Source organism: Clinocottus analis, unplaced genomic scaffold (assembly GCF_023055335.1).
Source record: "Clinocottus analis isolate CAN_PGR_092001 unplaced genomic scaffold, fCliAna1.0.p SCAF_6, whole genome shotgun sequence".
NCBI classification, from domain to species: Eukaryota; Metazoa; Chordata; class Actinopteri; order Perciformes; family Cottidae; genus Clinocottus; species Clinocottus analis.
The window spans coordinates 7,861,529-7,888,496 of NW_027176218.1; the positions used below are offsets into that span (position 1 = coordinate 7,861,529).

The 26,968-nt window shown below is 40.8% G+C and overlaps 2 protein-coding genes across 2 annotated transcripts; both read right to left on the minus strand.

Annotated features, from left to right (window-relative positions):
* Positions 1-126: 126 nt before the first annotated feature.
* On the minus strand, positions 127-13,592 carry pkp3a (plakophilin 3a). The gene is made up of 13 exons (XM_068603724.1): positions 13,362-13,592; positions 9,340-9,431; positions 8,072-8,865; positions 6,966-7,089; positions 6,028-6,232; positions 4,540-4,714; positions 4,060-4,177; positions 3,793-3,957; positions 3,513-3,695; positions 3,259-3,412; positions 2,653-2,848; positions 2,385-2,472; positions 127-1,174 (listed from the first exon to the last, which is right to left on the minus strand). Exons 1-13 carry the CDS (start codon positions 13,582-13,584, stop codon positions 1,133-1,135), a joined length of 2,559 nt encoding a protein of 852 aa, XP_068459825.1. The 5' UTR covers positions 13,585-13,592; the 3' UTR covers positions 127-1,132.
* Positions 13,593-17,672: 4,080 nt separating this feature from the next.
* Positions 17,673-26,823, minus strand: LOC137804487 (CD81 antigen-like). The gene is made up of 8 exons (XM_068603760.1): positions 26,646-26,823; positions 24,951-25,065; positions 20,201-20,298; positions 20,043-20,117; positions 19,837-19,950; positions 19,635-19,733; positions 18,733-18,816; positions 17,673-18,590 (listed from the first exon to the last, which is right to left on the minus strand). The coding sequence occupies exons 1-8, from the start codon at positions 26,709-26,711 to the stop codon at positions 18,525-18,527; spliced, it is 717 nt and encodes a 238-aa protein (XP_068459861.1). The 5' UTR covers positions 26,712-26,823; the 3' UTR covers positions 17,673-18,524.
* Between the last annotated feature and the right edge of the window lie 145 nt (positions 26,824-26,968).

The following is a 26,968-nucleotide window of genomic DNA, read 5'->3' on the forward strand; positions in this document are numbered from 1 at the left end:
GTGGCCGACATTTTACCACCTCAGTGTCACTCTATTATAGTCGCAGCATACGCTGCAGCACACATACACACACACACACACACAGGAAACGCTTAAAAATCACATTTCACTTCCAAATGAGCTGAATCTGTAACTTTATTAGCTGAAAAATATCCAGATGATACACCTGCCTGTACACAAATTAAAAGCAAATATAAAACATTGAGAATCCACACAGAAATACAGGGTGAACCATTTATGCCACAGGACAGTAATAACTATGAGTTGGAGATCAATTTAACTACGAGTTTTGTATCGATACCTACACGTTACACACAAAAAATAAAATATTAAACTTGAATGTGAAGTGATAGATTTAGCAATAAGACCTCTAACATAACATGTTCTAACATAAAAGTTAGGATCGTATACTTCTCATCACTGGTGAACTCATAGTACTCCATGAGTTTTGTTTGATTATAAACAGATTTCTGAATCAAAGATCCACATGTATATAGATCACCTGTGGTTTGGTTCAATCATATCTATGTTATAATTCAGACTCATTGACATACACATATTTATCTCTTTAAAATCTATGAATACAAAGCGTTCAAATGCAATATATAAAACATTTGATTTCTGTGTAAAACAAGGAGCAATATTTACAAAAGTACACTTATTGGCATTCCTGCTGTGATTGTGGTGCAACAGTGAGGAAACATGGCACAAGTGTCCACCATGTTGCCCATTAACAGTTGCTCAACTGGCAGAAACAAAAAGTTTCATATGAATTCATGTTGCTCCGACAGATAAGAAATCCCTGATTCCAAACTAAAACATACAGTGTTCAAACAAAGAGAGTACATGGGTAAGGTGCACACATCTGTATCAAAGTCCATCAATAGTCCAGCGTACCGGATCCACATTCCTTAAACTGTCCGTTGAGTTTTAAAAATACACAAGTCCTTTTCCGTCGGGCAGATCCTCCATCACTTGCGTGTCCATGTTGTCATCATAAAATATGGCACATAAGACCTGAACCTACGCTATCTTTGAAGAATATAAACAGTCTCTTTACTCCACCTGCGGCTGGTGCAGTGCTGGCCTGATCACTGGTAAAGACGTGAACTTGTACGGCGTTACTTTTGTTTTAGATCGTCATGTCTGCAAAATCTGGTCGTGTGAACCCTTTCTATAACACAAAGAAACAAACAATATAGTGTTATGACACATGCAAAGTGTAAAAAAGGTCATTCTTCTAAACAAAAGCACTCTTGATTTTGACATTTGACCTACAGTAAGATCTGGACTTGATTGAACAAATTTCATTTCAGAGTTATTCAGTGTTTGAATAGCTTAAATCTTGATTGTACGCATTTCTTTGAAACAGAATGCGTTGCAGGTATCTCAGTATACAAATGTATGTAAGATAAGCTTTGAAGCATTTTTTAGTTCTGCTGGGACTTGTTTGTTGAGAAATAGGATGAACACCACACCTTTGGGGAGAGGCAAGTTGGGATCTGCAAAAGGCAGAAAGTGTACAACACCTGACCCTGCCCAAGACATGGACACGCCTTTGTGTGGGCGTGTGTGTGTGTGTGTGTGTGTGTGTGTGTGTGTGTGTGTGTGTGTGTGTGTGTGTGTTGAAAGACATGCAGTGTTAACTGTCAGAAATATATAGGTTTTGAACTTGAGTCAACTAACTGACAAGAGAATTGCAGAGAGAGAGGAATGTCATCCGTCACACACACACACACACACACACACACACACACGCACACACACGCACACTCTCCGTCACTCTCACTCTTTTTCACACTCAGAAACAAACACACATTCAATAAGAATGAGGGTGGGGCTCCGTGAAGAGAAAACATTTCCACTGAGTTTTGACTTTTGATCTTCAGTCGACATACAGAATCCAGCTAGTTGTTCTGGTCGTGTTAGACTCCAGGTGACTTTTGAGAAAGGGATTTTTGTACTTAACTGAGACCACTGTCATTAAAAAAAACATGCACAAAGTTACTTATGTTTTATTTATTTTTTCTTTCATATATTTTCTATACTGGAGAATACTTTTAAGTCCTTCAAAGAGATGTTGTAATGTGCAGTATAGTCCTCCATCGATATGAGCTGGTAATGCTTAAAGATAAAGGGCTATTTGTGTTTTCAGCATAATTGTTCACGGTTCAAATCTGTGTCATTTGACAGATCGATATCACACAATAACATCATACAATGAATTATCTGAACCCTTCGAGAGTACCGGAATATTAGTGACACTTAAAAACGCTGCAGGAACTCACAAAAGACTTTCTTTTCAAAAACTGATGCTTTGACGCATTATTGATTTTCCCTCTCAGTTTTCTTTGATTATGCAGAGCTCGACTGTAGTCTCTTACCGCTTTGTAGTCTTTGTGCAGTTTCTTGTACTGGAACATGTTGCTGAGAACCGTGGCTGCTGCTCTGGCTGCTTTGGTCTTCCCAGTGCTAGAAAAACAGATTCATCCACAGTGAATGCTTGGTACAAATGATCTGGTTTCAGAACACAGGCAATAGTATTTGAACATTCAACATAAAATGTCATGACAATGTGCAAACCTCTGTATAAGGTCAAGTACACAATTAACTAGTTTGACATGATAAATCAATTCCCCTTCAACCACTCACCTGTTGTCATGTGAGCTCTTGATGCCGACCAGTTTTTGCAGGCCATCGAAGAAGGTGATGTCTCTGGCAGCTACGGTGCTGCTGGTCACAAGGTTATTGAGAACGCCGCAGATGTTGACCGTCACTTCGCTGGAGGGCTCCTTCTGGTATCCATCAGTAGGCAGCTTGGTCACCAGGTTGTTCACCACCTTTGTAGCTGGAGATAAAATAGTACGTATTGTTAAGATTTATTTTAACGATCAGATAATTGCCATTTGCAATGGGATCAATCCTGCTGTACATTCACGCCACAGTTTAAAGAGATATTCAGCATTTTATTCCTTCACTTTTAATAATTAAAATTTGATGTTATAAGCAGATGATTGTTTAATTCTGTTCTAGGCTTTTTCTTGCTTATTATGTATATCCCAGATGTTTAATTTTAGTGTCTGAATTCAACGCAGGTGTGATTTTTTTTAAATGTCAAAGAAGTGATGCCGCAGAAATTCAGAAAAAAATGCTTTTTAAAGTAAAAAGCAAAAGTGACACGCTATAATTTCAGTGCTATTTACGTTTCAACAATAATATCGTGAAGCAACACTGGTGAAAAAAGCAACAACAACTGACCCATGTCATTCTTATCTTTGGCGTGGCGGGACAGGTTTCGGAGGAGGCCTGTGAGAGAACGCAGCTCCAGATCATTGCTGGTACGCAGGTGGTCCAGCAGCACTGGCAGGATGCGCTCCTGCTCCAGAGCCACCCGGCTCAGCACAGAGGCCCACTGCAGGGCAAAGAGGGCCAAATTATATATTGGACAAACTTCTAAAAGATTGTTTTATTTGAATGATTTTTATAGGCAAACTGACAAATCTGCAGCTTACCCTCTTGTCGCCAGCTGTGATGTTCTGCAGCGCTCCGGCAGCTGCCTCGCGGGTGGTGGAGTTGATCTCACACTGTTGCATCACACGTTTGTACAACCCCACTATCTGCGGGTGCCACAGCCACTCCATGCCCTTTGGCACCCGAGCGACCTCGGTAAAAGTGGAGAGATCCTGGTTCTTTCTCTGTCAGAGGACGGAAGAAACAAGGACACACTGGTGAGATGGATGAATCCGATCTGTACACACAAGAAGCTAAGGGATTAATCTCACATATGCTTACATTTTTGGCTTTCCGGCTCTGAGGTGTAAAGCAACCAATGGCTTCGCCCTTCCCTGAGTCCTGACCTCTGGTTGGTCCTTCCAGGCGCATCATAGCTGATGGAGGCATCTCACTGTAGAGCTGGTAGGAGAGGTTCCTCAAGACACACACTGAATTTTCCACCCCCTAAGAAAAACACACACGCAAACACAAAGACAAATAAATACACAAGCCTTGGTGTGAACAGAAACAGCAGCTTGAATTCAGCTCCATCTAGTCTTGTCTCACCTTGTCTTCTGTCTTGTTTTCATCAAGGGAGGCATTGATGTAGCCCACCAAAGAGTCCACTAGTCCATGTGTTTCTCTCATCTGCTGACGGGTCTTTTCGTTCACAGAGCTCATATTCCTGAGCACACACAGAGCAAAGTGTGGGGTCAGAGAGATATTTTAGGTTATCAAATCCAGCCAGAAATCCTGCATGTTATTATGCACTTTAATGCACGATAAATGTCATGCAAAAAACAACCGATAGTGAAACATTTGGAGAAAAACACCCTCCAGGGTGCACATAAACAAAGCACAGCCAAAGCAACTGGAGGCTGGAGTGACGCAGGCTTTTGCAAACAACAGTTGAAAAGGGATGGGTGTGGTAAAGGAACAGAGGTAATACTTGAGTTAGAGTGTCCTGCCAGAACAAGTTCCCAAAATGCAAATGTGATCATGGGAGAAAAAAGCAGACGCAGAGATGTATTTTAACAAAGGAGCAACCTGAGGCATCCTGTGGTGTTGTAGAAGATGTCTGCCTCAGAGGGAGAGTGCTGGAGGCCCTCAGAGTCTGCGCTGCCTGACAGAGGGATGAGGATCTTATCAGTCAGCTCAGGAAGTATCTCCCGAGCCAGTTTCTCCTTCAGGTTGTCTTTGGATGAAAGGTTCCACAGGATACCTGCACAGAGACACACCAGTGGAGAGTCAGCAAAATGGACATTCATGCTTCATTTTGCATATGTATGTAGCTTATTTAATGTTTAAAATGGGATTTTTTTAAACTTTAATCTTGGAGATTACCATTATTTTACGGTAACCTCAGTTTTGAAGGAGCAGTGGGTCATGTAAAAATGGTTTGTCCCTTCTGGGCTACTGTAGAAACATGGCGGTGCAACATGCTCATTCTTCGGTAACGCAATTAAAATGATTCTCAGTTTCAGGTTGAACACAAATAAAAACATAGATATGGATAAGAAACTTTGGTAAATTAGCTTTGTTGCTGAGAGTTAGATGAAAATATAGATACCCGTCTTAGACCTGAAACTTCTGCTCTAACTCAACACAAGGAGGTATAAAAGTGTACAAAATGTTGAACTTGGACATATGCAATTCCTTTCAAAACCTCTAAGAGAAACTCAAATGACAGTCACACTTTAAAATTAGTTTGCATTATGTGGGTCAGATTAGCTCTCTGTGTCACATTTTGTCAAACTACCGAGAAAAAAAGTGCACAACTGCAGTTGCTCTGGTATTTTTTCCCCCTTTGAACTTGCTGATACGAATCAAGGTGTAACGGCTTAAAGGAATGAGTGGCAAGGCCATCAGTCATAAACGGAGGAGATATACTGTAAGTCTGCAGGCCCAGACAACTCCCATACACGCCTTTATCCCCCCTTCTCACACACCCTACAGAAAAGTCCAACTGACTCAGTGTACTACATGTCATACAAATATCCACACTATGAAGAATTCAGTGTCTGTTTTATGAGAAAGTATGTCTGCCGATTCTGCTGACAACAGAAAATTGTGAATAAAGACAAGAGAATGAACTTGTGTGAATGTGAAAGTGTGAAAGTGCTAAAGGTCAACTGGAAACTTGAACTCTGATATTAATGTGGAGGAATGACAAACAAAAACATTCTTCTGAGTAAAATAATAACATCTCTTACGTCGCTGAAAGTGCAAACTTCTCAAACTTTAATTCAGTTACAGTAAATGCTCATAATCTGTGGATTCTTGTAAAAGTGACCAGTTACAGCTTGCCACCATCATCCTGTTTGTTAGTTGAATAATATCAATCTCAAAAGCTACTGTGTGCTGAAATAATTTCAAGGACACTGCTGTCCAGATAATGTTGCATCCAAATATTGTTACATACTAATTTACATTAATTTCCCCTTGAGGAAAAAGTCCAAAACAGGCAGTCTGAGACCAACTGTGATTGTTGTGTCATGTTTGTTATTTTTATTCCTGTGATCAGGATTTTCCTACCGGTGATGTTTTTGTGGAGCTCTTCATCAGATTCTTTGAGTGCCTCGACCAGCTGTGAAATGCCACCCTCCTCAATCAGGGCCACCTTGTTGTTCATGTTCTCATAGATGAGGTTGCGTGTGGCGCCAGTGGCATAACGCTGCACTTCCTGGTTCTCGGAGTTGAACAGTTTCACCAGCTCAGTAATGCCCTTCAAGCGACGCACCTAGAAACCAAGTGGCAAGAAAAACATTGTGCTTAGAACATTTACTGTTTTGGTAGTTTAAGTGATTAGGTGATTCAAAAAATATATAATTTACTGAAGCCTCTAAAAAAATATATACGTGATTATAGCATTATTATATAGCATAGCTGTCACCACTAGGAGTGGCCAAAATGTGACATAGGGGCTTTAAAAGGAAAGGTAAAACTTTGGAAGATGAGGATAATATCACTCTCATGTCTGTATGGTACATATTAAATGAGGGGCTGAGACTGTTTTGTTACCTTTTGACAGAGCCAGGCTAGCTGTTTCCCTCTCTTTCCAGTCTTTATGCTAAGCTAAGCTAACCGGCTGCTCTACCTTCAGATTTGCTGCACAAGCAGTGGTATCAAGCTTCTTCTCTACTTTTCAGCAAGAAAGCGAATGTGTTTATTTACCCAAAAGTCTGACTTTTAAATCATCTGGATGGCTTTTCGTTGAACTCAAGTTCAAAATAACCTCAACAAGCTTAAAGTACATGACCGAACTGAGTGAGTGAACTCTCTGTCACGTGAAATAAGAGTTCCCGATATTGTACGTCTGCCATTCAACATTGGTTCAGGGCAGCGGCTATTCAACTGGAGCACACCAGAGCAGAAGACAAAACTGCTTTTCATGTCTGAGTTTCTCAATGAGGGACTGCAGAGAAGAAAAGCCCAGAGTAAATCTAACCACAATTTGAATTGGTTTCAGCTACCTCGTCTTTGGCCTCGCTGTCATTGTAGCACTCGTGTTGAATGTAGGCCGCACCGAGGACCTGCAGATTAAGGTCGGGGTCTCTTAGGTGTTGCACTGCGGTGGCCATGTCCAAGGTGTTGATCCTAGCGAAGGATCAAAAGAACATATTCAAACAAAGAATCTAAAACATTTGAATTATGGCACCCTGATGTCATGTTTGGTATCATAAAATATGTCTTTTGGATGCTTGAATGAAAAGCAACAGTAACTATTTGTAGACGATTTGTTTCACACAGTGGTCTGTGAATCCGCTTGACTCACCACACACGTGGGATGTGTGAAATGTCATGGCCTGGAACTGAGTTGCCACACCCAAAACCAGTTCTGCCGCTAAGGAGCCTACTCCCAACACGCACTCTTATGAAATACAGTGCTCATATTGCACACTCCCTCTCTAAAACTCCTGACACATGAAAGCTCTGACTCCATTATTCTGGTGTATCACATTCACTAGCTTATCACAGATCTCTGTTATAGTGTATTTTGAAACTGATTAAAAGGATAAGGATGGCATGATTCCCTATTTTTGTTATTGTCAAGAAATATAATGAAAAGACTCAAAGCAATTATGATTTTGTCTGTCTCCCAATACCTTCGTATCTCTCTACCCTGTCTTTGCTTTGCAAGCACAAACCCATTTGTTCCTAATGAACAAAATACTCAAGTTTAATATTGTTGTCTTTAGCTGGCTTCATTCAAACATTTTCAGCAGCGGATGTCACACATTTGGTGTGCGAGTAGATTCTACCGCAGCTGGACAGCGAATGTGGGACTGACTCAAGATAAACTACGTGCCCATGTTACTTGTAACAAAGGGACATGTCAGTCCAAAAGTGTGGCTCATTGTTGGGTTTTCAGTGGTTTTTTGACAATAGAGGGACTGAGGCTCTCTTTAGCCTAGAGGATTAGTTTCCTGTATAGCAGGCTTTGCCTCCACAACCATTACTTATTAGTAGAATCAACTTAATGTTCGTACACGCTAAAGATTTGATCAGTAAATAAACATCACTATTGTGAATGTGAGCAGAAGTAACGGGTGACTCTGCTGTTATTTGAGTGTCTCACCCGCTAAGGTTGCCCATGCTGGCTCCCATCTCCATCTGCCCATCGTAGATGTCTGCGCCCCTGCCCACACTCTTCATGCTTCTGATTGACATGGCTCGGGACATGGTGCCCGAACGCTGCATTAGGTTCCCATGGGAAGCAGAGGTCACGCCGGAGGCCATGAACCCTCCGTCCACCCTGTCCCCTCCACCATAGACGCTCCCACCTTGGATGGTCTGCTGCCCCGACATGGAGCCCATGCTCATCCGGTTTCGGTTTGTAATCCTGTTAATAGTGCGGTGGGCCGGGCCTTTGTAGGATTGTTGCTGAGTGAACTCTGTCTCTCCTCCTGTCATCCCTCCGCCGCGGGAAAGAGTGCCACTAAGAGATCGGCGCATGGGCGACGTAAAGGTCATGGTGCCTTCTTGCTTCACCTGGCCGGTGTAGCCGTTGACTGCGCTTTGAGCGTACTGGCGGTTGAAAGTGGCCTCGCGGTCCGAGACCAAACTGCCGGCATCGCTGCCATCCACCATCCAGGGATTCACTTGCGCCGCATACTGCCGCACGGCGTGCATGGAGAGGGGCTCTGGGTCCATTCGGCTTTGTTGCCTGGCGACACCTTGGTAGCCGCCCAAGCGCATGTCTTCTCGATAATAACCGCCACCGCCGCCGCCGCCACCTCCACCGCCCATTCCACCGCCCATTCCACCACCTCTGCCGCTCATTCCTCCACCTACAGTGATCCTGTGCATCTGGGCCATATCTGGGCCGGTGGACTGGCTGCTGAAGCCTGATCTCTGGGATAGGCGTGGAGCCTGAGGAAGAAAAGTAACTGTAAATGTGCAACCAGAGTTCAGATGAACTGTATATGTGTGGGTGAATTTGTCACAGCATCTTAACAAAAATGTATTTGCCTTCCTCATACAAACGTACATTTGTTTAGGAGATGAGGACATTATTATCGACTCAGATACCAGATATGGACACATTCAAAAGCAGGATGGCTCCATAACGCAGCTTCAGGTTAAGCTCAGAGCTCAAACATCTGTGCTACAAAGCCAATGTTTTCCTGTTAAATCCCTAAAATGGAGGAATCTAGAAGGTGGACTTGAAACTCTGACCTGATCTGATCACGGCGTACTGTGAAATACCACACATGCCGTGTCCTCTGTGACCCACTGTGGCACTAGCAGAGGGCCAGTGAAGAGTTTATACGACACATTACACGATCAGCTGGAATTGTACGTGACATGTGAGAGCAGATGCTGAAACAGTGACACAGTGCTCACCATTGTTTTGGAGCCCGAGTACATGTAGGAGGATTTAGAGCTGTAGTTTGGGTTGTAGGTTTGATATTTCATAGTTGAACCACCACCGTAGTCTGGAGGGAAGCAGGGAAACAGAACAGATGAATACCTCATACAATATCACATTGATAAATAAAGTTATTATTATTATTGATATCAATGATACAACTGTAATAAAATGAAGCTTCACTAAAAGACAAAAACTGGTTTCCACCTTGTATACAACATAACATAAACTATGAATTAATAGATACAGTAAAGTCGTTGTAGTTGTATTTGCTTTACTGAACTGTAATGTCTGGTATTTAGAATTTAGAATAGCTATTTTGAATAGCTAAAACAAAACTAGAAAGAGTTCTTTCAGTATGAGCAGGAGCAATGATTAACACCCTTATAAGAACATGCAGTCTATTTGTCACCTCAGCACTTTACGGGGATTTGATGACTAGAAGATCATGGCAGAGTTGATACACTTGTCCTATAAAAAGTAGCGTCACTGTCAAATGCAGTGGCTGGTTTAGAAACAGATTCAGGCAGAAACAACACAAAACAACTGAAAGCTGTCTCGTGCTTAAAATGTGTTGCCCACACATCTGAATGTTGTGTGAAAGGTACCTATTCATCTTTTGTTCACTGTGCTTCTTTTTTCTTTTTTTTAACTAACTAACATTTCTTTGGGTTGTTGTTGGTTTAATTCCATGTGACTCATATAAGTTTCTGAGATGGAAAATGTCAAAGTATGAAAACAATCTGTTTTGATGAAACAAAATGGCACAGTGGAGGTAATTTTAAGGACGGGCATAACAAGGCGTAACACTTCATTAATTTACAACAATGTCAGACAGTTTGAATAGCAGGTGTCCTGTTGCACTGAAGACTCTGGTTGTAACTGCACACACGGTCTGTAACAGCAGGGCCCGACCAGTCACCAGGTGTGACGTCTCTGGTTACTTTCACTCAGAGGGAACAGTTCACAAACACAAAGACGCTCTTGGCGCGCTCAGCACAGAGTGTGTGGACGTTTTTGCTCTCAAACCAGAACACAGAATATCTGACAGGTGAGTGGAGAATGTGACAGCAGGCATGTGATGCTTAAGCCACAGTTTATTAACTCAAAGGACTGCATCAACTGAAAGCACAATATTACACTGTATGAACCCATTTAGGTGTATAATTATGTTTAAAGAATGTCTCATCATTAGGAATTAGTTGTACATCCTATCATTTAGTTTAAGTAAAACCCTGAGAAGAGCTGTATGCTAATTGCAAACAAGAGTTCAGTGCATTGGCATGCTAACATTTGCATGAATTTAACCAATTTAATTGACCTGAAGATGTTGTGTGATGAAACTTTGTCACAAAAGTTATTACGAATCCTCCTCAAGGAGACATACATATCTACAGTTTACAAAGAACACTTCATGGTGGCACTAGAGGAAATGTCAGATCGTCACCGAAGTCAGTAAGATTTACCCTCTGGGTATCATGCAGAGCTGTACAAAATTGAATTGCAATCCAATGGATTAGTGCTAGACTGACTGAAAGAACCGCCAGCCAGCAGTCAGTGTTTGAAGATGTGAAACATGTTCTGACACGAGGCTTGAGCCAATGATCGCGGCTGCACCGATCATGATTCAAAACTGACGAATGCCTTCGTCTCGATGAAATGGTACGCTCAACGACCTCAGACGATCTTATCTGCCAGGAACTAATTAATTACAAGGGAGCTAAAGGTTAATGCGGTATTGAGGTTAAGGCATGTGAACATGTGTATGTTGTAGGTTTTACATTTCCCATGTGAGGAGGGGTGAACTACCTTCACGTTTCTATGCAGCACACACACACACAAATACACAAACACAAACACACACCAAACCAGTTGGTGTAGAAGAAAATGAGCCAACCGAGGCAACGCCCAACACACCTTTGCATCACACAGAAAGCACACCCTGAAAACAGATCTTTTCTTTTTCTTTTTTTTTCAAATTAGCTGTTAAATATGGACTTAGGTTAGACGTTACAACATTACAGGGTTTTTTTCCACCCTCACTTTCTGCCATAACTTGCCCACCTGTGAACGCCAATTAGTCCATACATGGATCATTGTTGCAGCATTAAAAATACAAGAGGAGGCATTCCTTGCAGAATCCTCTGGGTGCTCTCATGTGTGCACCCATTCATAATGAGCTCTTCTGAAACCACAAACCACTGAAATGGCAGCGTTCCCTGTTGTGTCGTTCTTCTCTGCCTCTTGTACAGGTTTCAAAAGACAATGAATGTGACGTGGCTGCATTTTGTGACTGGATGTTTTACTCCTGGCAAAACCCAGGGCAAAGGAGTGTGCAAAAACACCGCTCAGCCAAGTTCTTCATACAATACGGTCACGTCTGGTTGAAGTCTGAGTCTGGTTGAAGACTGAGCATGATGGAGGTAAAAAAACTAAAACAGACAGTGACTCATTTTGTTGACGTATTTCCTTCGGCATTGCGAAATTAAAAACGGCACGAACAGTATGTTTTTACCTCGAGACAGTTAGCCTACAGGGGAACTGCTTAAACCAGACAAGTGAGAACAAGATTCTTCTTCACAACCCAGATTTTCAAACGTCATAAAAACAAGAAGCTGATGTTGAGCTGCTCCCTGTAGTCAGTTAGGTGACGTGAAGGAAATGTCATTATGCATCAAGAAGGCGCAAGTTTAAGTAATTACATTTCAAAACCAACACTGTGCCCATGTGTGGCTCGACACTAATTCAGCTCCTTAAATGCATCGAATGTGTTGTAACAGTCGAGGAAACAAATTCACAGCTCTACTGGAAACCCTTAATTTCCTTTATGGGAGTCTCACACCGCTTCATACATGACATTACCACGTCGGCTGACTTTGTCTGCGTGCCACCTAAGGCGACTAGACACCGTCTGACAATGCGTCTTGTTTGAGCAGACGACACAACAACATCGTCTCTCAGGTATCTCTTCAACCCTCAGCTTCTGAAGCCGAGAAAGAGCTGAAACCCAATCCCACAGAGGGAGGCTTTCACCTCGCTCTGCTATCAGGGGAAGTTCATGAAAGCAGCACTTGTTTGAGCCTGTTACACATTAACCCTTTCTCATGTGCACGTTCACCTCATACAGTGCAGGGGCTTCAGGTTTGTCTGCTCCAAACCTGCAGAACAGCTGAATGGACAAATTCCTAGATGAGCTGACGAGGCCCGCAGGAACAGACATACACAAAACAATACTTGTTTAAGGTAAAAGCTTTTCCGCAGATATGGGTCACTTTGGGGGAATACTGAAATTAGTTAGTCAAACAATTTAATACTTAGGGGACTTAAAGTCCACTATTTTAAAATTGGTAAATACATTGTTTTACTTTAAAATTACTTTAGTTTTCTTTGCCTTATATGATAGTGGCCTGGATATTGTGGCTTTCCTTTTTGTATTGTATGTAATGATTGACTGAATAAAACAAATATTCGCTCACTCAATATCTCTGGGTTGTAAACTGACTGCAGGCTGCTATGGATACTGCACCAACAGAGTTATAAATGAATAACAAAAGTATTCTGTGGACTGATCATAAATTTTAATATTTGTTAGTTATCTCCATGTGTTGCTTGTCTGAGGTGACTAAAAAAAGGGGAAAACAAAGGGATTGGGATAAACAAGAAAAGAACAATATCATCACACTGGAGCCCAATCCCAGACACCACCTAAAACTATATTTCAGCAATCTTGAGTTTTGGTCAAAGGAGACAGGACTGACTGATGATATAATAGTTTAAAATCCATCTATTATGGGCATAACAGATGTGTGACGTGGTGTTATCATTATGCTATAAACTAATTGACCTGTGTCAGACACCTGCACCTGAAGCTATGTGGGGGCTCAGAGCTCTTTTACCTACACAGCCCCAAATCATTCGCCAGCTCACTGCGCTCCTAACGCAGAAATACTTTCACCAAGCAGAACAAAGCTTTTTTTCTCTTTTTTTTGACGTTTACCTGACATGGCGTACTGTGTGGTCGATCCGTTCTGACGCGGAAGTGTGGACTTCTCCGCCATTCTCATCTGGACCTGCTGGTGCACGCGCCGCGATCTGGCCATCTCGTCCAGCGCGGCGCCCCCGTTCCCGAGCTGGATGTCAGACGGGAGTCCATAGGTAGTGACCGAGGTGTTGGGCTGCAAGGCGGACAAAAACACGGTCTCTGAGGCCACGATACTCATGGTAAGAAGTTAGGAAGAAGGAGGACGCGCCTGGGCAGAAACCGTGTTGCGGGCAGGTTGTTTGCGCGGCTGAAAGTGTGAGAGGCGCACCGACCGAGAGGCGCTCACCGCTCACTGAGCCGAGCGTCGGTAAGAGGCGGAGCCTCGGAGCCGTGAACCCAGAGCCAACCTGGCGCACAGGTGCGTCTTTTGCGTCTTCTTTGGGCGTTTACGGCAGTCCTTAACTGTTGCATACTTGCCTCCCCCTAGAGTCTCTTTACATGTAAATGTGTTTTTAAGTTGTATAATTAGCCCTATCATTAAACCATATAGCAATGGTATGTTTTCCAACAACAACAAAACACAATAACTTAAAGAACTAATATTATTTTAAAAAAATTAATTAAACAAGGACTGGACTGTAAAATGTGTGGGAGGGATTGTTTCATTGGAAAATATCTTAAAATGGTATCAAATCAGTATCAGTGAATATTAATAAATTGTCCTACTCCTGTTTTTTGTCTTTGCAATATTGAATTTTATTAGATGACCTGAAAACAACACTGCGTTAAGTAAAAGTTGTGAAAATACACTTGAAAAAAGGATAAATAAATTAATGTCTCATCACCATTAAAATAGATTGGTCATTAAGACCCATCATGTAATTACAAGTGTGAATAAACCAGGTCAAATAACAACTCTATGACTGTGGTCAGTAGAGTCACGTCAAAGTTATTAACAGAGTTAAATGTGAGCGGGCTAATTCATTAACACTAAAATGACACATGGCATCCAGTGTGACCACTCTGCTGTTTACAGTGGTGGAAATGTAACATGTACTGTAAGTAAGTATGTACTTATAGTTGAGTATTTAGGTTTTACACTACTTTATAGGCTACTAGTTACTCATTACTTTTCAAATTCAGATTATTAATACAACAACATAAATCAACAAATAAATGATGTTGTCTCATTGTGGATTTAGCTATCCCTTAGATACATTAGTTGTAATTAGCCCATGTCATGCTGCAACATGAAAGTGATGAACACATTAATGCCTCACTAGTTATAATCCAGTCCATCCATCTGTTATCTGTAACTTATTATACTATTCAGGGACGCACAGGGACTGGAATCCCCGCTGACGTTGAGCAAAAGGCAGGTTAAACCCAGCTATCACAGGGCTGGCACAGAGACAACCATTCACCCTCACATTCACACCGACGGGCAACTAAACTCCACACAGAGGGGCCGGGCAGCGGGTTCGAACGCCGTTATGACGCAGTTATGTTTTATTCTGAAATGGGTCATTCTGCATTATGAGTATTGTATAATTTTCTTTTGCTATTTGAAGTATATCGTTATGATTAATGAGTATATATATATATATATATATATATATATATATATATATATATATATATATATATATATATATATATATATTAGATGTATTAGTTTATTTAACAAGGAGATTCCTGTTCTAATAATTAAGTAAACACAAGTGCATCATCGCCTTTGAGACTTTTGTCTGTGCTGTTTTTCCAAATGTGCCTGATGCTAGATTTGATCTTGACGTTAAGCATGAATGGCGGACTCCTGTTACAAGGTGTGTCAGTCTCACTCCATTATCAAGGTGGAGCCACACCTTAGTTTTATCTGGTTTGTTTTATTAGAGCTTAGCAACTGTGAGTCACTGCATTCTTCTATAACCCGTGGGAAGAGTACTTGAGACAAACTGCATGTCTGTATCTACATGTCAGGCTAAAAGGTTCGAACATGTCACTGTTGGAGCAGAATAAACATCTTCAAATGGACTCAAGTATAAATAAACATCTCTTCTAATCTTTATTTTCTGCCTGACTTCCTTTGTTTGGGCAGAAAAACATGAACCGCGTTCTTTTTAAGGTTGTTCAATCAGCCAATCAGAGGATTTCATTCCTCCCAAAGCAGATCAAAGTCTGTAGGCTTACAAAGAATCGGATGCAGAAGCAGATCTATAAAAGCATCCTTCCTCTGCTCATCCGCTCCGTGTTTACCTGAACAACCACCTTTCACTTTTGCACATATTTCTTCACGGTCTATCTAAATCTGTTCACACTGACTTCACCTTCGTTGTCGTGTTTGTGAAACAATCAATCACAGCTTCACAGGCAGAAGCTAAATGTCTCAGAGAGTCTGAGATGTGACAAACGTTCTCCGTTAAATTAATTTGACTTGATTTTACAAAACAGACGCATACAAAAAAATATAATCTGGTCCACACATCAAACATAAAAGCACAGAGTTTGACTCACCATTACCATTGATGCTGCGTTGCTTGTAGATGTTCTCCTCTCTGATGAAGCGCACCGAGTGATCTGATCTGGAGGAATATTAGAAAGTATCAAAAGATACAGTCACAGTCACCGCCCTCAAATTTGAAATCATCCTTTCCTTAGCAGGTGTATACAGAGCGTAGACAAAACAAAGAGATGACTCAAAGGAGAGGTTGACACCATAGGGTGTGTACAGAGGAGGCGGAGGAGGAGGTGGGAAGGGGAGGAGGGGGGGACACACACAGTCGGACTGTAAAGGGATGAGTCCGAAAGACGAGTTTGATTTCAATTGTGGTTCTGCTTTTCTCTGCTAAAGCTATTTCTTTTCCAACGACACAGTTCTGAGTAACTGCAAAATTGAGTAAAATTGTACAATACATTACATTATTGTTGGTGTGTGATTCATGTGTTTTTTTATTTGTATGTTGCAACATTTCATTGATGATTCACTCAGTTTAGAGCCGCAGAGCAGCTGTTTTACTGGATTCCCAGCTCAGTTCACATGGAACAGAGTGACAGAAATCAGCCTCAATGTTGACTCAGCTCAGTGTGTGCGAAGGTCAGTGTGTGTGTGTGTGTGTGTGTGTGTTTGTGTGCGTCAGAGAAAGTGACTGCACCAGTCAATGAGAGTGACACCTTTGCTCCGTCTGATGTCTCGAGCAGAAGGAGCCAACAGTCTTTCTGTGTGTTAATCTCTGAAGATACAGTACCTAAAGTATATGGACCCCCACACATTACATTAGACCAATACTACAATAAAACAATATAAAAAATGTTCATCAAATACACATAGAAAGAGATACAGTATGGACGGAGGATGAGACAATGGGCACGAACATGTAAAAGGCCTCACGCTGAAAGAGACGCAGGCAGCGTACACGATTTATAAAGCATCGCTATTAAACCCAGTAAGTAAATATTTAATGTTTTATATATATATATATATATATATATATATATATATATATATATATATATATATATATATATATATATATATATATATAATATATATATATATATATATATATATATATATATATATATATATATATATATATATATATATATATATGTTATCTGTTTGAGTAATGATAATAAAGCACTGCAAAGTTCTTTCACATATAGATATTTTTAACCTATTAAAACCCACCTATATGTTTAGGCCCTTTCCTCAAAAATTGCATACCCAAACTAAAAAGAGTGTATCTCAACCACAAGGGCTATTTGAATCATTTGGATGTTATAATAAAAGGTACACATGTGGGGTTTTGTTCAGATGTGTAAATATCTGTCTTTATGTTACAGCTCTTAACCAAGAGTAAATAAAGATGACAGAAAAAAAGAAAAGGTTTCAGATCTGCCGAGAACAAAATTGATTCTTTTGGTTTGACTCCAAAACCATTACATAAGAGGTGTGTTCTCTGATGAGAAAATACACCTGTTAACTGAACAAACACAGTGTACAGGGTGTGTCCGTGACTACAGTGCCAGAAATACAAGTCGGATGAGTTTTTAATGTATTCAAAGTGCATCAGAGGAAGAGATTGTGCTGAATGAGCAGGAGCAGCGTCTATATCACACTTCCCCCCTGTGGCGACTGACAGTAAATGTGTGTGGCTTGATGATGAAAGTTTAAAAGTGTCAGGGCGAAGACCGATTGTCATACAGATTACGTAGTTTATTGTCAAATAGAAAGTTTACACAGAATGTGTAAACACTGAGCACAGTCCTTCATTTAAAACAACTTCACAGTGAACAATGTCGCTGTAAGAAAACATCTGTGTCGCGGCCTTTGACCCTCACAGGGGCTCACAAGAGGAATCTACAGGTCAAGAGATGGTAAGAAATAAAACAAATTTGAAAACTCAAACTTCTTTGGATACATGAAATACTTTTATTTTCCTGACTCTGATTGAACTGATTACAATGTACATACACTGCAAGACAATAAGCTCCATCTGAAGGAGTCACAAGCAAAACAATAGGTTGGAAAACACCAGTGTGTATGTTCCAAAATAAAAGCTAGTTGACATATTTTATTAGCATTAAAACACAGGTTGAGTAAGAAGACATAACTGTTTATTTAAGGATGAGTGTTTCACATGTTAATAAAGGAAAGAGAGCATGAAGATGGTCCATCGGGCACAAAGAGACACACAGTCGACTAACGGACACACAGGCTCGCGTCATCCTGATAATCATGAGAGTAAGTCAGTGCATCCCCTTAGACCACTGACACCTGCTGCTTAAATTATATTTTAACATCATACTGCAACGAGATGCACCATAAAAAGTCAATCAGGGAATACAAGTACTCTGCGAAGTGTTATTAACATACGAGAAGTATATATACAGTTTTTACATCCATAAAAAAAAAACATTATGACCTCAGAGAAATATTTCACAACATATCCTATGTAAAAGAAGATTCCTAGGAAGTGGCGTGTGATAAATAAACAAAAGTAAATCAAACGATGAGTGTTGGATTTATGGATTATCATTATCAAGAACACGATGCATTTTTTAATCTAAGAAAGATATCCATCTTGTTGGGTTAAAATCATAAGGAAGAGGAGCTGATGTAGAAAAACACATAATACAAAATCTCCTAAAGGCAGCTGTAGTTTGTTGGCTGGTCTCCTAGTACACGCCAGGGCTGTTACGGATGCCACAGCAGAGCACCATGGTGAAGATCATCTCGAAGATCTAAATGGGAAAAAAGGACAGAGCGGCTCGATTTAATAAGTTTCATCGCGGCTGATGTAAACAGTTAACTTTCAGGAATTCGTCATGATTTGAGTTGTGTCACACGGCAGCCATGTGAAATACCATCTGCATTTTGACTCACCATGATGACGGCAACCACCAACGCAGCCAGACCAATCAGGTAGAGCTTCTCCGAGAACAGCTCGATCAGTTTGGTGTGGCAGCTCTGGGAGGAGGAAGAAATACAGAAAATAGAAATGCAGACGTTACGTTTTCACCCTTTAAACCGCACACACACTGTACGGGGCTACATTATAGGTCGAAACAATATCAGCTGCTTCTAACCGCACAAGTCTGAATATTAATTATGTGCCATGTTATCTATTACTAAGATAAATAGGAAGAAATCAACAAGATCCAACTTCTTTTTCGCCTAGTAGTTTGGGTCAAATCTGGAAGATCTTTCTCAGAAACATTTTGAAAGAGAAAAACAGGCCTTTCTTGGAGACGCAGTAATCAACTCAAATTATCAGCACCTGCTGGTCAGCAAACAGCTTTCACGCTTGCCCGATTAAGATCTTACAGATTAAAACATTGCATCAAAAAGACACATTTCTTTTGAGCCTAACAGCTGTGTTACTGATTGATACTAATATGTGCATCCTTTGAAAGGTTTGTGTTACAACACATGATGACAGTTTTGAGGCCCAACTTGAACTAGTTGTGTTTCACACAAAGTATTCATATGTTTTAGGTAAGTTATGAACCCAAACGTTAAGAAGAAAAACTGAGTCAAAACAGCTTATTCCTTTTTCACACCCAGTTATTTTGGGTCAGTAAAACAATGTAATATTCAGCTGTATTTGTTTAGCATTTGGTTCAATTGCAAAGTTCAAGTTCAAATTTCCTAAAACCTGAAGTGAATAATTTTATGTCTTCTGTGACGTTACCACTATACTAAGGCTAACATGTTATTTCCAATGGAGACTATTCCTCGACCAGGTATTGTGTTCATTGTGAAATTGAGTAAGAATTTGTGTTTACCTGAGATTTCAAAAAATCTTCCGGAGCCTTTCTGGGACACAAGGTGCCGGCGACTTGTTTGAAGAGAGCGGTGTCGTCACCTTTACCACAGCAGTCGAGCTGAAAGGGACACAAAGAAACAAGAGGTCGCTTACCTAAATACACGATCAAAGAGACGCATGTTGCTCACACACACATTGATTGTTTGTGCATCATGACGTACCGTAGTGTGGAAAACATCCAGCACCTTGATGGCAGAGTCCTTGCTGGGAGACCCTGAGACGTCCACGGCTTTGATGTAGGCGGAGTCGTAGAAGTTGATCAGTTCCTTGGAGATCTGTGAGACAACAGACAGGTTCACTGCAGCAGAGGTGGAAATCAATGCAAACATCAAATATTCAGGGGCAGGCTTGTGTTTGTGTTGCTTACTGTGTCCCTGTTCATGAAACCCCACATCGCTGCAGCCACTTCACAAGCAAAGAGGATCACCAAGAAGAAGAAGAACTAAAGAAAGAACATATGGAGCATGAGTCATGTATTCAGACTTAAATGATCCTAAATGAATTCATTTGCATAAAGATACTCACTGTTCCCAGCAGGCACTGAGATTCTTGAATGGCACCGTAACACCCGAGGAAGCCCACGAGCATCATCACGGCCCCGACAGCTATCAGTATGTACACACCTGTAAACACAGAGACAACAGGACTCTGTCAACTTCACAAGAGAGTTTAAAGACAAGTAGTTCGTCATGTGTCCTGAGCACCACTAGGGGGCAGCAGTGTCAGAGCAAGGTGTCGATCATTGATCTGAGTGTTGTAATGGACTGCTTGCATGTTTCTCCTGCCTTCCCTGTAGGTTGACATGACATTATTGACATCCTGGAGATAACGGACCCCAGATCCTGAGAGAGATGTAAGGCCAGGAAATGGCTTCCAGACACCCCAACCCCCCAAACCTCTCTGCACTGACCCCTGACCCCAAGCATTATCCTTCCCCAGGAAACGCAGGGAAACGTGAACACACAGACACACAAATATTTATATACACATCTTTGTGGAATTAACTGAAAAATCTACTGAGAGCTCAAGCAATAGCAATCTTAAAAAAAAACATGTGTGTATATATATATATATATATATATATATATATATATATATATATATATATATATATATATATATATATATATATATATAGTTTTGGCCAACAGAACGTGCAACAGTGTAAAGCAAAAGCAAATAGCAATAAAGCTCAGATCACAGAGGTCAGGCTTGTGTTGTAGCTTAGAACACAAACGGAGGGTGAAAAACAACCTATTGTACTGTTTGTATGGTGAGTTTAATTAAAAGTACTTCGTGACATGAAAGCATTTATTTCTGGTTCTTTTTGCTCAGCACTTTCTCGCCTTTTTGCACTTTGTGCTGCTTGGGACCATGTGATAATATTGAAATGCTACTAAAGGGACCTGTATGTGAGTTGTTTTGTCAGCTGCTTCCCATGTAAAGACTAAGCTTTTAAACTCAACGTTTGTGAATGAATGTGTATCCTATATTAGAAGGCCAAGATACTAATTCCTTTAATCAGGTCCTTTATCTTTCCATCAGAGTGATTACAGGGACGGTTTGTTCAATGGCAGTCAGGGGTTAAGTGGCTTTGTTCCAATGGGAATTAATACAATTAATAACCTGCATTCATTAATTGCCAGCAGGAGATAACGTTTTAGAAAAGCTGCAGTTTGCATCTCCCTAACCAGACCAGCTCCACAGCAATCTGCCAACTTGAACACTAAAACTGAAAATCCTATGATTAAGATAACAAAATATATATTGACTATTTTGTGGTACTTCTCCTTCACTTCAGTATTTCCATTTGATTGTACTTTATACTTGATTTCACTAGTTATTCTTCTTGACATAATACAACGTATTATTAGTTTATAGAAAACAATTACAACATACATTATTAAAGATTTAAGAAAAAATACATTTCCTCACTTCTGAAATGATTTAATGTAAATAATCAACACCCAAAAAGGGGAAATTATCAAATATGCCACAGAAAAAGCAAAGATTAGAGAAAACAATGTGCATTTCAGCACTGAACCGGTGAAATATACTCTAAAATATGGCTTCTTTTATTTAACTAAAGGATGTGAATGCTGAGTCTCTGCGCTTTCTTTTCTTACTCACACACAAATAAAACATACACAGGCTCTAACGTAGCCTGATGGTGCGGCCTAAAACCACCTGACAGACTCAAACGTCTCACACTGTACCCGACATGTCACGTATAGTCCTTCCCCGTACTCACTCTTTCTCTGGCTGTCTCAACTCAACGCCCCCCATCGCTCTTTCAGGTTTTTGCTGTAGACAAACAGCTACCAGGGCCAGTAACCCGGCAATGCGGCAAAGCAGGCATTATTTCCACTGCCTTGCATTACTATGGCAACACCCTTTGAGGTTTGAAGGCTATTGAGACCTGAAGGGAGACGGGCAATTTCATACCACTGGGGAAGTTCATTTATTTCTTGGTCCCAGTGTAATCTCCAGAGAGGGAGAGGGGGAAAGTGGGAGGTGAAGAGCTAAAACCCCACTTGGATCTTTATCATCCAGCATATTAAAAAAAGAGCTGTGAAGTCATGTTCACACGGTCGGATTGTGACATCAGTGCACTGAGATGAACCCTCATACTGGGTTTGAATAGATGAAAGATGAGGAGAGAATTAATTGTTAAAAAGGCTCTTTATAAACATTTCCTCCTGTCACCTTGTTCACAGAAAGAGTTGGAACAAAAGGGGCCGAGCAGATCCTGTCTTTAACCTCCTAAATATACGTTGAAGTCACACAACATGTTTGTCGCCCATCAAAGCCGGCTCAAAATTATTCACAACTAACAACGTTTATTCACTTTAAAAGTTCGAAGAGAAGATTGACACCTATCTGGGAAAGTGGTATGGATTTTAATGTTTCATTCTCATAAAGAAAGGGAATAAGCATATTGCACTAAATGTTAATCTGTTTCTTTAAATATCAGATAGGGTGAGATTCAGATTACAGAGAGTACATTTTGTGCTATTTCCCTTCCACAACATGTCTTTTGTCAGACTAGTGGAAAGAAAAGATCCTAAATATACACACACAGATGTTTAATATATATATTCTTTTGTCTATTTACATCTTTGCATTTCTTCTAAATTCACCAAATGTTTGCGTAAGAAAATGCGTTATTGTATATTTGAACAGAAATTCTCAGGAAGTTTCAAGGAAATATCAATCTTTCACAATTTTTTTTTCTCATACAGTGTCTTTGAAAATGTAAAGGTTGTTTCATTTGAATTTGTTTTTTCTCATGTTCTAGAAATGTACACTTCAGTAAGACTTATAAACACAAAAGCTCAGACTTAAACAAAACAATGTCTGCCTTAACGTATAGAAGTTTCATGGTGAAATATACTATTTCATATTTTTTTCACTGGGGCGTATAAATCAGTTGAATTGTCAGTTGACGTGCAGAAAGGTAAGCAAGAGAGAATCAGAGCTACTGCATCCCACGTGTACGTCTTTAGTTTGAACAGCTAAAATCCGACTTTAAACCCCAAAAGGTTTTTGTTTATTGCCATTTCTATGTGGGAAATGTTGGAACTTTCCTGTTTAGACAAAGTGGTTAATGCATCAACAGCTGTGCGGCTTCAGGGGAATAATTTGTCTTTGTGTATATTGATATACACAATTATATATATGAAATCCTTCCTTCACAGCCTGCTTACCCACAATGCAACCTTCTTCTTTATTTCTTTCAGGTATGAAATAATGCAGAACAGTTGTTCAGGCTGAGGTTCTGCATTATACATATTGGCACTGAAGCTGAAGCATCTGTCTCCCACAGTATGAGAGGCCGGAGCACTAACCACACCAGACTGCATACAACTGCCACCAATTATGAGTTCAGGCACTCGTTGAGAGGCAGGAGAATGTGTATTTTCAGCCTTACATAAATACTACTTTGGTGTGCCAGCATGCTAAAAACATCCACTCCAAACTCTAATTTGAGGGGTAATGCGCAGATGTACAAGGTTATTTAAATTATGCAAGGGCGTATGTTCAAGGGAGGGTAACATAAAAAAAAAAAAAGAAACAGTCCCTTGATCTTGCTTGGGTGGGCCTAGCTTGCCGCCCTGCCTTTAAAATCACGAGTGTGCCTTTGCCTCTATAAAAAGCACGGGCTCACATTCGCCCTGTATACTTACTGAGGGGTAAGTATGGGACAGCAGCAGGAGCCCAAATGTAAATTAATGGGCTCACTGGAGTTCACCACCACAACTAACCAAGATGACGGACCTTTGAAACGTTTCAATCATATCATGCAGGTTCTGTGGATTTGCTGAGGACAGGGAAATAGATGTAATTTAAGACCGTAGTTCATGTAGAGGGAAAGACCTAAAACATATATTCCTGATTTTGTGGAAAACTTTCACAGCGACAATGCCGGACTGCATGAACACAAAACTACTAAAAATTCCTGAGGATCAAACACTTTAAAGTGCAAGCGACAGAAGGCAGACGATGGCTTTATTTGTGCACCGTGCTCCCAAACCATTTATTCAGAGCCCACATATGTCTCAACAGCTCTCTGAGGCATTCGGCCTCTCTCTTGAAATAACCTCGAGGCTGAAGGCTTAAACATATCTGAGTTAGAGAAACACTGTTTGGTCATTAGTGTTGGAGTGACAGCCCAGTAAAGAAACTGGGGTGAAGTTGCCGCTTGTCACCCTGCGGATATACGCAGGTCCTGTTTCCTTGTTTTTGCTCATAGGTCACACTGCTCCTACTATTTCTAGACTCACATGGTTCTGAGTGTGAAAGACAGGTATTTCTGTCATTAGTTAAGTTTCATCACCGTTAACAGGGGACTTCCTGTCATGTGGAGAACGAGTAATGACGACAAGGAGGACGAGATGAAGAGTAACGAGTGTCGGACATATGCTTCTGAGGAAATAGGAGGGAAGCAATGATGACAAAGCAACTAACAGGAAGTGAATAAATGATCTATAACAATTGGATATTGGTAACTGCAATAAATATTTATTTTTTGAAGACTCTGTTGGGTTGGCATTTATTATGCATCCTTGAGCCGATAATGTTGTGTAGTAGTTGATTGTATTATGTTGTAAGATGTCCTTGTTATTTTGATACACTCGGTGTACATTTAGCATTGAAGGATGAAATGATTGCAGCTTTCCTAAGCTTAAGAAATGTGGAAAAGCAATGTTCAAGTCCCCTTTCAAACGATGTAAGAAGTGATGGTGGAGCTCTTCTGTTGATGGAGTATACTCACTGATGTAGAAGGTGCCTGGTGCCTGGTGGCCTTCAAACTGGAGTATGAGCAGGTTGCTGGTTTGACTGTCATGGCGCAGCCACAGAGCAACTCCTAAGATAACACCTCCGGCCAGCTGTCCCAAAAGAAAACAATATTTTCATTATTTTCTTTCATTTTTCTTTACTTTGGTGAAACCTCGGGGAGGATCAGAGCCTTTTAAAATGTCTGACATTCAAGAGCGATGTTACGATGAATATTATAACATCCGATCAGACGTTCTTCTTCTTCTTTCAAGGCCCATCAAGCGAGAGTTCACAAAGCCTGACAGAATCAGAGTCCAGACCTTTTCGACTAACGTTTCTCTGTGTTCAGCCCCGCCGTGAGGCTGTGAACTGTCCACTGTCCTTTCAGAGAAGTGACGACAGGACATCCTGACACCTCAGTGACCTACGGCACCACTACATTGTTTAAAAGCCAACTCAAGAACTTTGTTATTTAACTTGATCTCCTTTTCCCTCTCCTCTATATCCTGATGAATTTGTTATCATGTAAAAGATGATGGAGCACAACTATATAACAGATCGGTGCAATTTATTGTTCACATACCGGTAGTCTTGTCCTTTATGTCAATGTTTATATCAAGATATCTGCACATTTAGGGATATGACTGCACTCTATTGTTCTCCAAGAAACAGGAAGCTAAATCCTCTACATGAAAAATAGAAAAACGAGGAAGAGAGGGCTTTGGGTTTCTACAATGACAGGCGCAGCAGCAAAACCAACAGAGGAAACACTCCATCAAGTGTCCAGGATGTGGGGGCTTATCTAAAAAAAGACGACTGTGACAAACTCAAATGGAAATTCCCAAACAATTCGTGATCAATTCTGTGCATCGTCACGAGTGAACAAAGTATACCAAGTGCACTGCACATCTGCAGGAAGTCTGACGTGATGTAATAAAGTGTAAAACGCAAACAGCATCGTGGCTCTTGTCACTGAAACAACTATTCAGAATACAAGAAGGGTGGATGTACAATAAGTGAGGTGTTTCCTGAGCTCCTTCGAGGTTCAGAGGCAGCGACCGCTACAGTCTGGTGACCAGGTGGAACAAAGGAAATGTCAAAGGGGAAACAGCTCTCCCCTCCCCCAGAGACCCCATTAGCCTGTTCAATCTCCCCTTTATTTAATCTGAGGAGAACCAGACTCCTTGAAATAACGAGAAGCCATCCAATTTGGTTCTTTGTGTCCATCAAAAACAACTTCAGAAATCAGACCATCCAGTCTGGAGTATTTGAATAATATGAACAGGAATTAAATCAATGAAATGATGCATCTGAAACAGCGGTAATGTGAGCGAAAATCAGTATTATCTATGTGAGAGGACTGAAGCCCACCCAGTGAGAAGTGCTGAAAGTAACTGTTGATGAAGAGCGTTTCAACTCCTGTCTGCACAAGATTTAGTGCCCTGCCTCTGATGATGCTCTCCCCTCAAACACGCAGCAGCATAATGAAAAGTCCACAGCAGGGCGGGAAACTCTGTCCAGGACTTATAATGTATTAACTTTAAGCCTCGAGCTACACAGACGTGTGACCTCAACGTGCAGCCACTTCATCCATCAACATGAACGGGTTTTTTTTTTAAAAACAGAAGTTACTCAAACATCAAACGTGCGAAGTCAAAAGCAACTTAATAATAAAATATGTTCAACTCACCCAGAAAATAAAATTAAAGAAAAATAACATATATTTTATGCATTTCGTGCAGCCCGCAACAACCATGTTGCCAGTTTTTTATCAGCTCGTCCTTTTACCAGATGGAAAACTAGTGAGGTCAGCCTTCTGTCCCGGATCACACAGCCAGAGTTTATTCGGCCACTTGGAGTATAAGCGCCTCTCTGCTGCAAACTCCTCCTTTATAATCAAGAGTGAAAACCGAGACGGAGAACTGCCCACCAAGAAAAGGCTGAGGGAACAACAAGCGCCCCATCCGCAAGAGCGAACATAAACAGCACTATTTGTTCCTCTGCCAGCTTAAA

Excerpts from the sequence above, each read along its gene's own strand:
- pkp3a (XM_068603724.1), bottom strand. The coding sequence starts at position 13,584 with ATGAGTATCGTGGCCTCAGAGACCGTGTTTTTGTCCGCCTTGCAGCCC. Across the intron at positions 3,413-3,512 it reads TCACAGCTGGCGACAAGAGG|TGGGCCTCTGTGCTGAGCCG; the intron begins GTAAGCTGCAGA and ends TTTGCCCTGCAG. Across the intron at positions 2,473-2,652 it reads AAGAGCTCACATGACAACAG|CACTGGGAAGACCAAAGCAG; the intron begins GTGAGTGGTTGA and ends CTGTTTTTCTAG.
- LOC137804487 (XM_068603760.1), bottom strand. The coding sequence starts at position 26,711 with ATGGTTGTTGCGGGCTGCACGAAATGCATAAAATATATGTTATTTTTC. Across the intron at positions 20,299-24,950 it reads ACCAGGCACCTTCTACATCA|GTGTGTACATACTGATAGCT; the intron begins GTGAGTATACTC and ends CTGTGTTTACAG. Across the intron at positions 18,817-19,634 it reads AAGATTTTTTGAAATCTCAG|AGCTGCCACACCAAACTGAT; the intron begins GTAAACACAAAT and ends TCCTCCTCCCAG.